The sequence below is a fragment of the Heptranchias perlo genome, chromosome 17 (assembly GCF_035084215.1).
Source record: "Heptranchias perlo isolate sHepPer1 chromosome 17, sHepPer1.hap1, whole genome shotgun sequence".
NCBI lineage: Eukaryota > Metazoa > Chordata > Chondrichthyes > Hexanchiformes > Hexanchidae > Heptranchias > Heptranchias perlo.
The window spans coordinates 2,832,221-2,846,941 of NC_090341.1; the positions used below are offsets into that span (position 1 = coordinate 2,832,221).

General features: G+C 44.7%; 2 protein-coding genes across 3 annotated transcripts in view; one reads left to right on the forward strand and one right to left on the reverse strand.

Moving 5' to 3' along the window:
- The window catches only part of cfap100 (cilia and flagella associated protein 100), a 48,484-nt gene extending 45,496 nt beyond the window's left edge, over window positions 1-2,988 (forward strand). For both annotated transcript variants that reach the window (XM_067998353.1, XM_067998354.1), the window contains exon 16: window positions 1-2,988. In XM_067998353.1, coding sequence (XP_067854454.1) covers window positions 1-117 — 117 coding nt within the window. In that variant the 3' untranslated portion in view covers window positions 118-2,988.
- Window positions 2,431-14,721, reverse strand: part of si:dkey-156n14.3 (zinc finger protein ZXDC) — a gene marked incomplete at its 5' end in the record, with an annotated part of 27,882 nt that continues 15,591 nt past the window's right edge. The window contains 4 exons of the mRNA XM_067999058.1: window positions 2,431-4,290; window positions 6,347-6,448; window positions 9,403-9,572; window positions 13,874-13,958. Of these exons, the coding sequence (XP_067855159.1) occupies window positions 4,207-4,290; window positions 6,347-6,448; window positions 9,403-9,572; window positions 13,874-13,958 (441 nt within the window). The remainder of the gene's footprint in view (window positions 4,291-6,346; window positions 6,449-9,402; window positions 9,573-13,873; window positions 13,959-14,721) is intronic.

A 14,721-nucleotide genomic window follows, 5' to 3' on the forward strand; every position in this document is an offset into this window, starting at 1 on the left:
ACTGGTAGGAAGCTCATGTACCGATCGAACCCACCTTTCATAAAGGAGCAAGAGAAACTGAGCCAAGTCACCACCGACAAAGAGAAGGAGGAGAACGAATATTACTTTAGTTATTAAATGTACAGCCTTCCTTGAAGGAATGAATCGCGCGCACACGTCGTTCTGTTAAAATGTTCCGCTTCAATCACCGCACGATGCAAAGCGGCTGTGGCTCGCGGTTTGTGAGAACGTTTCATTTCAAGCAGCCATCACCGGTTTCCTTCCTTCCAAATTCCACCACCTTACAGAGACAACCTGCTGTACTGTGGGCGTTAAAGAGCTTCTGAGCAGTTTTAGTTGCTGCGTTAATGTAGGTGCAAGTCTGTATTCACAGGAATGGCATGAATTATTGAAATAAAAGTGACTAGTTGTCCCCCTCGAGTTAGTGCTGTGGAAGAGATGGACAGAGATCACCCCTTCAAACCCGGGTTAAAATACAATAGGCCTGAGAACAGATCAGTGGTAGTGGCCGATCCTTTCAGAGTATATTAACTTACTCACGCTCCCCTCTCCTAACCCACAGGTGCTAACACTTACTAGGGGGTACAGGAACTTAAGGTAATTAATATCAGTAAAGAAAAAGTACTGGGGAAATTAATAGGACTAAAAGTCAACAAATCCCCTGGACCTGATGGCCTACATCCTAGGGTTTTAAAAAGAGGTGGCTGCAGAGATAGTGGATGCATTGGTTTTGATCTTCCAAAATTCTCTAGTTTCTAGAACGGTCCCTGTGGATTGGAAGGTAGCAAATGTAACCCCGCTATTCAAGAAAGGAGGGAGAGAGAAAACAGGCCAGTTTGCCTGACATCAGTCGTCGGGAAAATGCTAGAATCCATTATTAAGGAAGTGGTAACAGGGCACTTAGAAAATCATAATATGATTTGGCAGAGTCAACATGGTTTTATGAAAGGGAAATTGTGTTTGACAAATCTATTAGAGTTTTTTCAGGATGTAACTCGCAGGGTAGATAAGGGGGAGCCAGTGGATGTCGTATATTTGGATTTTCAAAAAGCATTCGATAAGGTGCCACACAAGAAGTTGTTACACAAGATTAGGGATAATATATTAGCACGGACTAAGGATTGGTTAACTGACAGAAAAGAGAGTAGGGATAAACGGATCATTCTCAGGTTGGCAGGCTGTAACTAGTGGGGTGCCACAAGGATCAGTGCTTGGGCCTCAGCTATTTACAATCTATATTAATGACTTAGATGAGGGGACAGAGTGTAATGTATCCAAGTTTGCTGATGATACAAAGCTAGGCGGGGAAGTAAGCTGGGAGGACAACGCAAAGGGACATAGACAGGTTAAGTGAGTGGGAGAAGAGGCAGACGGAGTATAATGTGGAGAAATGTGAAATTATCCACTTTGGTAGGAAGAATAGAAAAGCAGAATTTCTTTTTTAAAAAACCTGAGACTAAGAAACGTTGGTAGTCAGAGGGATTTTGGTGTCCGTGTACACAAATCACAAAGTTAACATGCAGGTACAGCAAACAATTAGTATGTTAGCCTTTATTGCAAGGGAGTTGGAGTATAAGAGTAAGGAGGTCTTGCTGCAATTATATAAAGGACATGGTGAGTCCACACCTGGAATATTATGCATAGTTTTGGTCTCTTTACCTACGGAAAGATATATTTGCCTTAGAGGTGATGCAACAAAGTTTCACTAGACTGAGTCCTTGGATGAGAGGGTTGTCTTATGGAGGAGATATTGAGTAGAATGGGCCTATATTCTCTGGGGTTTAGAAGAATGAGGGGTGATCTCATTGAAACGTATAAAATTCTTAGAGGGCTTGACAGGGTAGAAGCTGAGAGGATGTTACCCCTGGCTGGAGAGTCTAGAACTAGGGGGCATAGTCGCAAGATAAAAAGGTCAGCCATTTAGGACTGAGATGAGGAAAAATTTCTTCACTCAGAGGGTTGTGAATCTTTGGAATTCTCTACCCCAGAGGGCTGTGGATGCTCAGTTGTTGAATATATTCAAGACTGAGATCGATAAATTTTTGGACTCTAGGGGAAATCAAGGGATACGGGGATCAGGCAGGAAAGCGGAGTTGAGGTCGAAGATCAGCCATGATCTGATTGAATGGTGGAGCAGGCGCGAGGGGCCGGATGGCCCACTCCTATTTCTGATGTTCTTATGTTCCACAGCTGCCCCTCTCCTTCACATTATCTCCCTCCCGCCCCCCTCCTAACCCAGGAGCAGTGAAGGCTAGTGCTCCAAGTGCAGCACAGACTTGAGAACAAGTTGGGTTTTTACAACAATCAGACAGCTTCATGGTCACTTTTACTGACACCAGCTTTTCACTTCCAGATTATTTTTTTTTTTTAAAACTGAATTCAAATTCTCAACCTGCCCTGGTAGTCAATAATTGGAGACAAACACTAAAATTCCATTTATTTTTTTAATATAAATCTGCTGTCTTGCACAAGCTCGTGTTAAACTGTTTTAACCCTCAACGCAGACAAACAAATTATAGGACGTTTTGTTAAGTTTCAAAATCTTAAGCATTAACCAGGCCCGTTAGTTTAAAAAGTTTTAGCACGTACAGTTGTATTCAATATACACCTGTGTACGCGCAGTTGTACTCAGAATGTACACCTGTGTGTTTGCGAGAGTGGAAGAATCGGACAAGTAGGAACCTGTTTAATCAAAGCTAGAAGTGGATGTGTATTTTCTCTTTCCCGCCCCAAACAGTTTAATTGTGAAAATTTAAAGTTGACGGAGTGCATTTTCATTCCCGCCCAGGTTTAACGCAAAGGAAATATACAATACTTTTTAAAAACTTACCCCTCCTCTCAAAATTCCACCCCCCCCACTTTCACGGTGTGTAATTTATGCAAAGGCAGTAGAAATGTGTGCAAATACAACCATTTATGCTCACTCAAAATCCCCTCTCACAACAAATATTCTTTAGAAATGTACAAAAGAATAAATAAATATACATACTGTACAATATAAAAACATTTCTTTTTAAATATACATATTTAAACGTCTGTTAAGATGGGTGTGGGCGATGCTTGCTGTGACTGGGCCGGCACAGGACAAGCTTAGCTTTCCCCAAGAAACGGTCCAAAAAAAAAAACCGCAGGATGATGAGATTTTAGACACGCTCCCCCCCCCCGACTCACCTGCTCACTCACCCAAAGTGGCTCGCAATCCAAACTACAGGAGCTGCAGTCGTTCTGACATAGCCATGTCAGCAAGGGTCAAAGTCACTGGGAGGCCGGACAAGGCGCGTTACCGACCTTCGGAGCTCTCAAGAGCAGACAGTTTGCTGCACTGACTTTTGCCCACTTTTCTACAATCCAACACTGGGCTTCTCACGACTGGGACACAGGAGGAGGCGGCTGAACAAATTCTTAGTTTCAAAATCTCAGCAGTGAATCTAAGTAACGAGGACTCGGCCTCTTCTTTTGAAAGCTGCACTCGTCTGTATCCTGTGCACACGGTGATACAGTTAAGTCATTTACAGATTTCCAACATCTCGGGTCTGAACAGCAGGAATCAGACTCTTATCCGTGAAGCTTTGTTGAGATATTGCATTCCTTGTCCAGCTGGTCTTGGACCACCCCCCTTTAGGGCAGATGTACAGGAAATATTAAAAGTCCGATGCACAGCTCTCAGCCAGAGAAGCTGGACTGCAGTTGAAGTCTTGTTGCCTCGACAGCTGCATACATTTAAAAATCGTCCGTGTTTGAAAAAGGGGAGAAAAGAAAAAGACGTGTAGATAAAAAGCAGTAAATGATTTACAGAAGCGCGCAATCTGAGGAAAAAAAAACATTTTTCCACTTCCACGGCCCTCATATTAAACTTAAAACTGCAGCCTTTTCCCTGAAGATGCCAGTGCAAAACTGGAAGCTTAAACCTAGAGTCATTCTACGTACCCGGATTCTCCTGTTCCTCCAGTAGCAGCCACTCCTGGGCGCCGATTCCAGCAGCCTAAATTCCCAGGCTCTCAGCTCAGGTACCCCCCAGATTCTGGGTGCGGAAATCACACTACTCAGCAGTTAATCCCACCGTGTACTATTTAGCGACATCGGGCCACAACACGTTCCAGATCCACAGCCTCAACCTCCCGGCTCCTGTGCCGAGTCTGGCCCTGTAGAAAGTGCAAGTTTATCAGCTGGAACTGAATCCCATTGTCCGTCTTCTTTTAAGCTATGCTACTCCAAGTCTTGAAGGTTTATAGTACTTCCCGTGAACTGGGAATTGCTAGTGCTGTCATCTTCAGCCGATGGGTGAGGCTCCTGTAAGGATCAAATGAAGCATCGGATCATTAGTCACTCACACCAATCACACATCTAAAGCAAGACATATTTATGCAGCACCTTATAAACAAGCTGGGGCTCTTTTCCTTAGAAAAAAGACTGAGGGGTGACCTAACAGAGGTCTTTAAAATTATGAAGGGGTTTGATAGCGTAGCTGTAGAAAAGATGTTTCCACTTGTGGGGGAAACCAAAACTAGGGGCCATAAATAAGATAATCACTAATAAATCCAATAGGGAATTCAGGAGAAACTTCTTTACCCAGAGAGTGGTGAGAATGTGGAACTCACTACCACAAGGAATAGTTGAGGTGAATAGTGTAGATACATTTAAGGGGAAGCTGGATAAACACATGAGGGAGAAAGGAATAGAAGGATATGCTAAAAGGGGGAGATGAAGTAGGGAGAGAGGACACCATCATAGACCACTTGGGCTGAATGGCTTGTTTCTGTGCTGTACATTATATATAACTCTACCATCCAAACATCTCAAATGTGCCCTAAAATGCAGTCACTTGTGCAGGGAAACAACATACCATTAAGAGATGTGACCAGTTAATCTGCCTTCTGGTGATGTTGGTTGAAGGATAAGTGTTGGACACAGGACCGCAACAACTTCCCGCTCGTCTTTGAAGATCACATCAGCAGGCAGTCGCTTTAAAACCCCATCCAAAGGATGCAGACTCCAACAGCGTCAGCCTGATTTATCAGCTCATGCCCAGAGTGGAGCTCAAACCCACAACCTTCTGACCTAGAGGCGAGCGTGCTCCCCACCGAGCCCCACTGGGTCCCTCGAGTAAGGAATGTTTAATCAGCAATTTCTCTGACCGTAAAACAGTCAGCAACTGATAGATTTAAGATGGACCCACTTCAAATTGCCAATCCAGACTCTTGAGATGAAGGACAAAGTTGTAAATTGGACAATAAACTGGCTGGATAATAGGTAACTATAGCATATTCACTAATTGCAAGTGTAAATTGAGCAGCATAGCATCCAGAGAAAAAAAAAATTAATCCTAGGAACGTGAAATATAGAGAAAATGCTGGAAATGCACCGCAGATAACCCGGCGTTAATACCCCAATAGGTAGGGCAGTCCTAGGTGGACAAGCAGGGGGTGGCTTAATAATGCTCTATGCTGGTAAACCAGTTATTTTTCTTAGTCAGCTACACTTCAGCAGTATCCCCATTCATATTCTTTCTCTTTATTCATTCTTGGGATGTGGGCGTCGCTAACAAGGCCGGCGTTTATCGCCCATCCCCAGTTGCCCTGAGAAGGTGGTGGTGGGCCGCCTTCTTGAACGGCTGGTAGCAGTTTTGATAGAGGTGCTTGCTAGGCCCACTTCAGAGGGTAGTCAAGATTCAACCACATAGGTGCGGGACTGGAGTCACATATAGGCCCAGACCGGGTAAGGACGGCAGGTTTCCTTCCCTAAAGGACATTAGTGAACCAGTTGAGTTTTGACGACAATCTGACAACTTTACGGTCACTTTTACTGATCCCAGCTTTTAAAATATATTTACTGATTTAAAAAGAAATCTGAATTCTAATTCTCAAGCGGCCATGGTGGGATTTCTCTGGATTACCAGTCCGGTAATTCAACCACTACACTACCGTACCCATATTGTGGATTCCTAAGCTTTGGCTCTTGCCAATTGGCAAGTTGTTCTTGTGTTAGTGGAGTGTGTCACTAAAGGGAGTGAACGTACCCTTTGTATCGGGCAGAGTCTCTTACAGTAGCTCAGTTTGGAGATTTTAAGCATGGTGATGGGTTTCAGAGACCCAGCCAACCAAAAACAGAAAGCGTTATACACTTTGGATGTGAGAGAGAGAGAGAGAGAGAGAGATCTGGCCACAACATCTGAAGCTACTTCAAGGGTAAAAGATATATTTGGGTCTCCATGCAGTTTTATGTCTGGTTCTGCTTTTTGTGAAAGGATTCAGGGAACAACAACAAATAAGGTTTTAGATTAAATGAGCCATGAAGGACCGCACAGTTTGAGAAGGGTTTATGAAGTAACACCTGTCCAGGGTAGTACCTGAAGGATATTGACGGGTAGATCTACGGTGAGCTGTGAATGGGACGATGAAGATTGCGCAGTGAGCTGGAAGGCCAAGTCCCCATCCCCCGACGGGTCATCCTTAAAAAGAAACGTTTTAATAAAGTAAATCAGAAGATAGAAACTGATACAAGGCCAATCGCCCCTTCATCAAAACAAACCCTACAGTCCCCATCACAGCATCCAACAGTTTCTCAAATGATCCCAGGGCTTTTGTCTCCACAACCCTACATGTGCTGATTATTGTCAGGAGAACTTCTTGACCCAAGTCCTAGATTTGCCTGTCCTCAGTTCCAAGCTGTGTCTCATCGGTCAAATAAAATGGGCACGGAAGAGAACAGCAACAATCCAAGTCCAAACACGCAGGTCCAAAGTAGTCATCAGACTTGACTCGTCGACAATATACTCCTCACTCTGCACCTCTTTTTAAAAAAAAATTATTTGCCAACGAGTGGAAACAATCTTTCACTGTTTACTCTCTCAAAGCCTTTCATAAAGTTGAAAGTCTCTACGACCTTCTATGTTCTAGCAAAAAAAAAAGTCCCCGTTTTAAAAGTCTTTCTTCACTGTCAGCTTTCCACTGTTCCAGTATCCAATGTCCAGCTAACCCACCCGGATCTGGCTGGACCACTTTCTCCTCTGTGGCCAAATCCTCCTACTCCAGGATTCTCCCAGAGTGAGTATCTCAAACTGCCTCTTCCAACCCTCATTCACTCCATCGTCCCCTCCAAAGCAAGGTTTGAGGAGCCAGTGGATATTTTCATCTTCGAGTTTAAGATTTTCTGCCCGGCTGCCTAGGCCTCCTGCGCCCAGTCCTAACCCATTCTATTCTGTAACTTCCCCATCTCCCCTCCAACCCTTGTCGCGCTTAACCCTTTAATGAGATCCACCTCCTGTTCCCTCAAACCCCTCCTGACCTGACAACCGCCTTTCCTCAGCCCAGTGCTCACTGACATTCACATGTACAGGCAATATTCCCCTCTCCTTCACAACTGCTGTCATCAACCCCTCCTCAAAAAAAGAAACACCCTCAAGTGCCTCAATCTCTCAAAATGACTGCCCCATCTATAACGTCCCCTTCCTCTCTAAGGTCCTCAGTCTCCAATAAGCTCCACGTTCACCTCCAACAGCCATCGCCACCACCCTTCTGAACCCCAACTTCCACCCAATTTGCAGGAATGCATAAACCTTGCAGCAAGCTTCACAGATTATTGAATGTTAAATAGAGGGAAAGTTACTGAAACAAATGTCTGGGAAAATGAACGCACAAAAATTGTGACCCAGAAGCAATTGTTATATTATTTGATCTGTAAATTAACACTGCGCCGCTTTGTGCAAAGATTCTCAGTGCTTGGAAAGGTGTACGGTAGAACTGCAGGAGGACAGCAAATAATTACAATTAGATCTCTGTTGTGGTTAAGAATGTGTCAGGTGTTAAATCCTGAAACCCAGTGTCAGTAGATGGTGCCGCCATGATTGGTCAGGTAACCCGGCCACCTCCAGGTAGTACCAATGACTTTGGGCGGCCCAGGCCCCTGGAGACGGTGGGGGGAGCGGGACCCTCGACGGAGGGAACACCATCAAAAGGCAGATCAAACGATCCTGGTAATAGCCGACGGCCTCCACAACCTGCAACATGGCCACGGTACAGAAACAGCAATTGTTGACAGTCCAACCAGGGGTCGGGTCCCTGCCTTAAAGTGGGGGCAGTCACAGGACGCCGATAACGGTGAACGAGGTGCAGCTTAACTGGAGGGTGCGGGGACCAAGCATTAAAGCATCTTCCAAAATCAGGAGCGATGCAACTGCCGGGCCTTCAGGGAAAGGAAAATAATCTGAAAAAGACGGATCCTAATCTACGCCGTGTAATCTGATCTCAGGAGGGTAGTAACAGGAGTACAATTGTCCTGAGCACCCAAAGGTGGAGGGTGCAGAGTTGAATTCTCAACCAGCAGTCCCTTCTGGATGTGCACGCAGGCGGATGTTGTATGATGAATGGGGATCGGCTCAGCTACAATACTCCCCATCCCTCAAACGAATAAACTTTCACACTTAATATCCAGGATCACATATCAAGAAAGTCAGCACAGGCAGGTACTGACAGATAAACCAAGTGAGTGGGCAAAACTACGACACATGGAGTTCAATGTGGGGAAGTGCAAGGTTATCAACTTGGGATCTGAGAAAGAGAAATCGGAATATTTTTGTAAATGGTGAGAGATTAGGAGCGATGGAGGAGCAAAGGGATTTGGGTGTCCATGTACACAAATTACTGAAAGCTAGTGCACAAGTAGAAAAAATAATCAAAAAGGCTAATGGAATGTTGGCCTCTATCTTAAGGGGACAAAGCCTTGGTCAGACCCCATCTGGAGATACTGCATTCAGCTTGGAAACTGAACTTCAGGAAGGATATATTGGCCTTGGAGGACAGAATGATACCGGGGCTTAAAAAGTTAAATTATGAGGACTGGTTGCATAAAATTGGGTTGTATTCCGTTCAGTATAGAAGATTGAGAGGTGTTTAAAATGATAAAAGGATTCGATAGGGTGGATGCAGAGGAACTATTCCCTCTGGTGGGGGAGTCCAGAACAGAGAGGCATAATCTTAAAAATTAGAGCTAGGCCGTTCAGGAGTGAAATCAAGAAGCACTTCTTCACACAAAGGGGAATGGAAATCTGGAACTCTCTTCCCCCAAAAGGCTGGATGTTGGACCAAATGAAATTTTCCATACTGAGATCGCTAGATTTTTGTTGGGTAAGGGTATCAAGGGATATGGATCAAAGGCAGGAAAATGGGGTTGAGTTACAGATCAGCCATGGTCTAATAGAATGGCGGAAGAGACTCGAGGGGCTGAACGTCCTCATCCTGTTCCTATTGTTGGGCAGCTCCCGCCAGTGGGAAATTTTATTTTTGAAGAAACATACAGCAGTTGTGTTTTGGGGCAGTTTGTGGACCATTGCTGAGAATACACCAGCCATTTTGTTGTACTTGGCTGCACCCCCCCTCATGCTTTCAGTGACCGAGACAAGTCTACCTGCAACAGCTGGGTCTGGACGTAGTGAGCTCCAGTAGTTGGGTCGCGGATCGTCAGGCCGCCAGCGGGCATTATAACATTACCGAACCGACTGTTCTGGCTCACAGCGGCTGACGTTGTGGATTGTCCCCTGTTGGCTTTCTTCCTTTGGCCGGCACAGTTGGAACTCTCTTAAGATAGGGGGGAAAAATAATAATCAGGAGTTAGCACCTAGGGAGCAGAGGAGGGGAAACTATGGGGTGGATTGTGGGGGGGTGGGGGAGGAGAAAAGAGAAAGGAAAATGTAATAAGGGTGTTGGTGCTCCTACACACTTGTCCCAAATCCCCCCATGGCCTCACACCCCCCCCCCCCCTTATCTCTAACCTCCTTCAGCCCTACAGCCCTCCCAAGATCTCTGCACTCCTCCAATTTTGGCCTCTTGCGCATCACCGATTTCCTTCGCCCCACCACTGGTGGCCATGCCTTCAGCTCACTAAACCTCTCTCTCCTCCTTTAAGGCTCTCCTTAAAATCAACCTCTTTGACCAAGCTTTTGGTCACCTGTCCTAATATAATGGCAATATAAACTAGAGGGCACAACACTAAAAGGGGTACAGGAACAGAGAGATCTTAGGGTATATGAGCACAATTCATTGAAGGTAGCAGGGCAGGTTGAGAAAGCGATTAAAAAAGCATACGGGATCCTGGGCTTTATAAATAGAGGCACAGAGTACAACAGTATGGAAGTCATGATGAACCTTTATAAAACACTGGTTCGGCCACAACTGGAGTACTGTGCCCAATTCTGGGCACCGTAATTCAGAAAAGACGTGAAGGCTTAGACAGGGTGCAGAAGAGATTTACCAGAATCATTCCAGGTATGAGGGACTTCAGTTACGTGGATAGACTGGAGAAGCTGGGGTTGTTCTCCTTGGAACAGAGACAGTTGTGAGGCGATTTGATAGAGGTATTCAAAATCATGAAGGGCCCAAACAGAGTAGATAGAGAGAAACTGTTCCCATTGGCAGAAAGGTCAAGGACCAGAGGACATAGATTTAAGGTGATTGGCAAAAGAACCAAAGGTGACAATGCAATAGTGAGGAAGGATATTGGCTCGGAAAATCACGATGTGGAATCTGTATGGGTGGAGCTAAGAAACATCAAGGGGCAGAAAACGATGGTGGGGGTTGTCTATAGGCCCCCAAACAGTAGTGGAGATGTAGGGGAGGGCATTAAACAGGAAATTAGAGATGCATGCAAGAAGGGTACAACTATAATCATGGGTGACTTTAATCTACATATAGATTGGTCAAACCAAATTAGCAATAATACTGTGGGGGAGGAATTCCTGGAGTGTGTACATGATGGTTTTCTAGACCAATACGTTGAGGAACCAACTAGAGAACAGGCGATCCTAGACTGGGTATTGTGCAATGAGAAAGGATTAATTAACAATCTTGTTGTGCGGGGTCCCTTAGGGAAGAGCGACCATAACATGATAGAATTCCTCATTAAGATGGACAGTGAAGTAGTTGAATACGAAACTAGGGTCCTGAATCTAAATAAAGGAAATTATGAAAGTTTGAGTGCGAGTTCGCTATGATAGATTGGGGAACTTTACTAAAAGGGATGACGGTGGATAGGCAATGGCTAATATTTAAAGAATGTGTGCAGGAATTACAACAATTATTCATTCCTGTCTGGCACAAAAATAAAACAAGAAAGTTGGCTCAACCGTGGCTTACAAAAAAAATTAGGGATAGTATTAGATCCAAAGAGGAGACATAAAATTGCCAGAAAAAGCAGCAAGCCTGAGGATTGGAAGCAGTTCAGAATTCAGCAAAGGAGAACAAAGAGATTGATTAAGAGGGGAAAAATAGAGTATGAGAGTAAACTAGCAGGGAACATAAAAACTGACTGTAAAAACTTCTATAAATATGTCAAGAGAAAAAGATTAGTGAAGACAAATGCAGGTCCATTACAGTCAGAAATGGAGGAATTATAATGGGGAACAAAGAAATGGCAAAACAATTAAACACATACTTTGGTTCTATCTTCACAAAGAAGGACACATAACCTGCCAGAAATGTTAGGGAACCAAGGGTCTAATGAGAGGGTGGAACTGAAGGAAACCAGTATTAGTAAAAAAAAGTGCTAGGGAAATTAATGGGGCTAACGGCTGACAAATCCCCAGGGCCTGATAATCAACATTCCAGAGTACTAAAGGAAGTGGCCCTGGAAATAGTGGATGCATTGGTGATCACCTTCCAAAATTCTATAGACTCTGGAACAGTTCCTACAGATTGGAGGGTGGCAAATGTAACCCCACTATTTAAAAAAGGAGGGAGAGAAAAAACAGGGAATTACAGACCAGTTAGCCTAACATCAGTAGTGGGGAAAATTCTAGAGTCTATTATAAGAGATGTGATAACAGAACACTGGGAAGGCATTAACGGGATTGGACAAAGTCAGCATGGGTTTATGAAAGGGAAATCATGCTTAACATATCTACTGGAGTTTTTTGAGGATGTAACTAGTAGAATAAATAGGGGAGAACCAGTGGATGTGGTGTACCTGGATTTTCAGAAGGCTTTTGATAAGGTTCCACACAAGAGGTTAGTGTGCAAAATTAAAGCACATGGGATTGGGGGGCAATATACTGGCATGGATTGAGAATTGGCTGACAGACAGGAAACAGAGAGTAGGAATAAACGAGTCTTTTTCCGGGTGGCAGGCAGTGACTAGTGGGGTACCGCAGGGATCAGTGCTTGGGCCCCAGCTATGCACAATATATATCAATGATTTAGATGAGGGAACTAAATGTAACATTTCCAAGTTTGCAGATGACACAAAGCTGGGGTGGAATGTGAGCTGTGAGGAGGATGCAAAGAGGCTCCAATGTGATTTAGACAAGTTGGGTGAGTGGGCAAGAACATGGCAGATGCAGTATAACGTGGATAAATGTGAGGTTATCCACTTTGGTTGTAAAAACAGAAAGGCAGATCATTATCTGAATGGTGATAGATTGGGAAAAGGGGAGGTGCAACGAGACCTGGGTGTCCTTGTACACCAGTCGCTGAAAGCGAGCATTCAGGTGCAGCAAGCAGTTAGGAAGGCGAATGGTATGTTGGCCTTCATTGCAAGAGGATTTGAGTACAGGAGCAGGGATGTCTTACTGCAGTTATACAGGGCCTTGATGAGATCGCATCTGGAGTATTGTGTGCAGTTTTGGTCTCCTTATCTGAGGAAGGATGTCCTTGCCATGGGGGGAGTGCAACGAAGGTTTACCAGACTGAGTCCTGGGATGGCAGGACTGACGTATGAGGAGAGATTGGGTCGACTAGGCCTATTTTCGCTAGAGTTTAGAAGAATGAGAGGTGATCTCATCGAAACATATAAAATTCTAACAGGACTTGACAGACTAGATGCAGGGAGGATGTTCCCGATGGCTGGGAAGTCGAGAAGCAGGGGTCACAGTCTCAGGATATGGGGTATGCCATTTAGAACCGAGATGAGGAGAAATTTCTTCACTCAGAGGGTGGTGAACCTGTGGAATTCTCTACCACAGAAGGCAGTGGAGGCCAAGTCATTTTTTGTGTTCAAGAAGGAGATAGATATATTTCTTAATGCTAAAGGGATCAAGGGATATGGGGAAAAAGCGGGAACAGGATACTGAGTTAGACGATCAGCTATGATAATTTTGAATGGCGGAGCAGGCCCGAAGGGCCGAATGGCCTACTCTTGCTCCTACTTTTTATGTTTCTATGTGACACGAGGAAAAACTTTTTTAACACAGCGAGTGGTTAGGATCTGGAATGCACTGCCCGAGGGGGTGGTGGAGGCAGATTCAATCATGGCCATCAAAAGGGAACTGGATAAGTACTTGAAAGGAAAAAATTTGCAGGGCTACGGGGAAAGGGCGGCGGAGTGGGACTAGCTGGATTGCTCTTGCTTAGAGCCGGCATAGGCTCGACGGGCTGAATGGTCTCCTTCTGTGCTGTAGCCATTCTATGATTCTATATCTCCCTACGTGGCTCAGTGTCAAATTTTGTCTGATAGTTGCTCCTGTGAAGCAGCTTGGGACGTTTCACTACACTAAAGACGTGACATAAATGCAAGTTATTGTTGTTGTCGGCCCTGGGCTCTCACTTACAACTCCCCCCACCCAGCGGGTTTCTGACGTTAGCTGTGACAGAACGAGTGCTTTTTCCACGAGAAGTGACAGGAGGATAAAGGAGACACTCAGCACCCCGCGCAGCTGGTTACTGGGCAGCGCAGCGCGGGTAGACTCCCAAGCAGCACACCATCTTTCTACACGGTGATGGGTGTGGGGCATGAGGCAAGACGACAAAGGGAAAGGGGAAAATGTAAAAAAAAATTTAAAAGGCGCAGCTTCACTAAGGCAGGCTCAGTAGATAGCTGGATCTAAAACTAGAACCAGGGAAAGCATCACCCACTCCCTCGCTTTCAGCACTGAAAGAGCAGCCCTTACCTGGGTTGCCCCCAACTCCTCTCTGTTTCCTCTTCTTAGCAAGCTGTATAGCCCTGTAATCCGTTCTCGCCGATCCCCCACTTTCCTAAATAACATTATTAATTAATAACGCATGAAAATATCACAGCACGTACATATATAGATATTGTCATTATAAAGCGCTCAATGTCAGCAAAGACCAATTTCATGCTGAATACCCACTGATCATACAGAACCATAACTGAAGAACTGGGTACAGGTGTAATGTTCGTGTCAGCTAGTAGCACTCTCGCCTCAGAGTCAGAGGGTAGTGAGTTCAAGCCCCACAATCCAGGCCGACACTCCCAGTGCAGTACTGAGGGAACGCTGCACTGTCGGAGATGCCGGCCTTTGGAAAAGACATTAACCCAAGGCCCTGCCTGCCTGCTCCGATGGATGTTAACAATCTAATGGCACTACATGATAGAGAGAAACACACAGATAGATATATAGACAGATGTGGATCATTACATTGGAGTGAAAAGGTGTTTGACCAGCAGCCTCAAAACATTAAAAAAACAGAAATAAAGGAGGCCTGAGAGAGCCCATTAAATGTAAAATTAGCTTCATTTATAACCATTAAGATTGTGATAATTTAGTCAAAATGAATTTTTAAAACATTTTGTGAATTTTTTTTGCTGATGGTCAGCATTGACGTCATCAGAGAGGTGATTCTTACAGCACAGAAGGAGGCCATTTGGCCCATCGTACCTGTGCCGGCTCTTTGAAAGAGCTATCCAATTAGTCCCACTCCCCTGCTCTTTCCCCATAACCCTACAAATTTTCTCCCCAAGTATTTATCTAATTCCCTTCTGAAAGTTACTATTGAA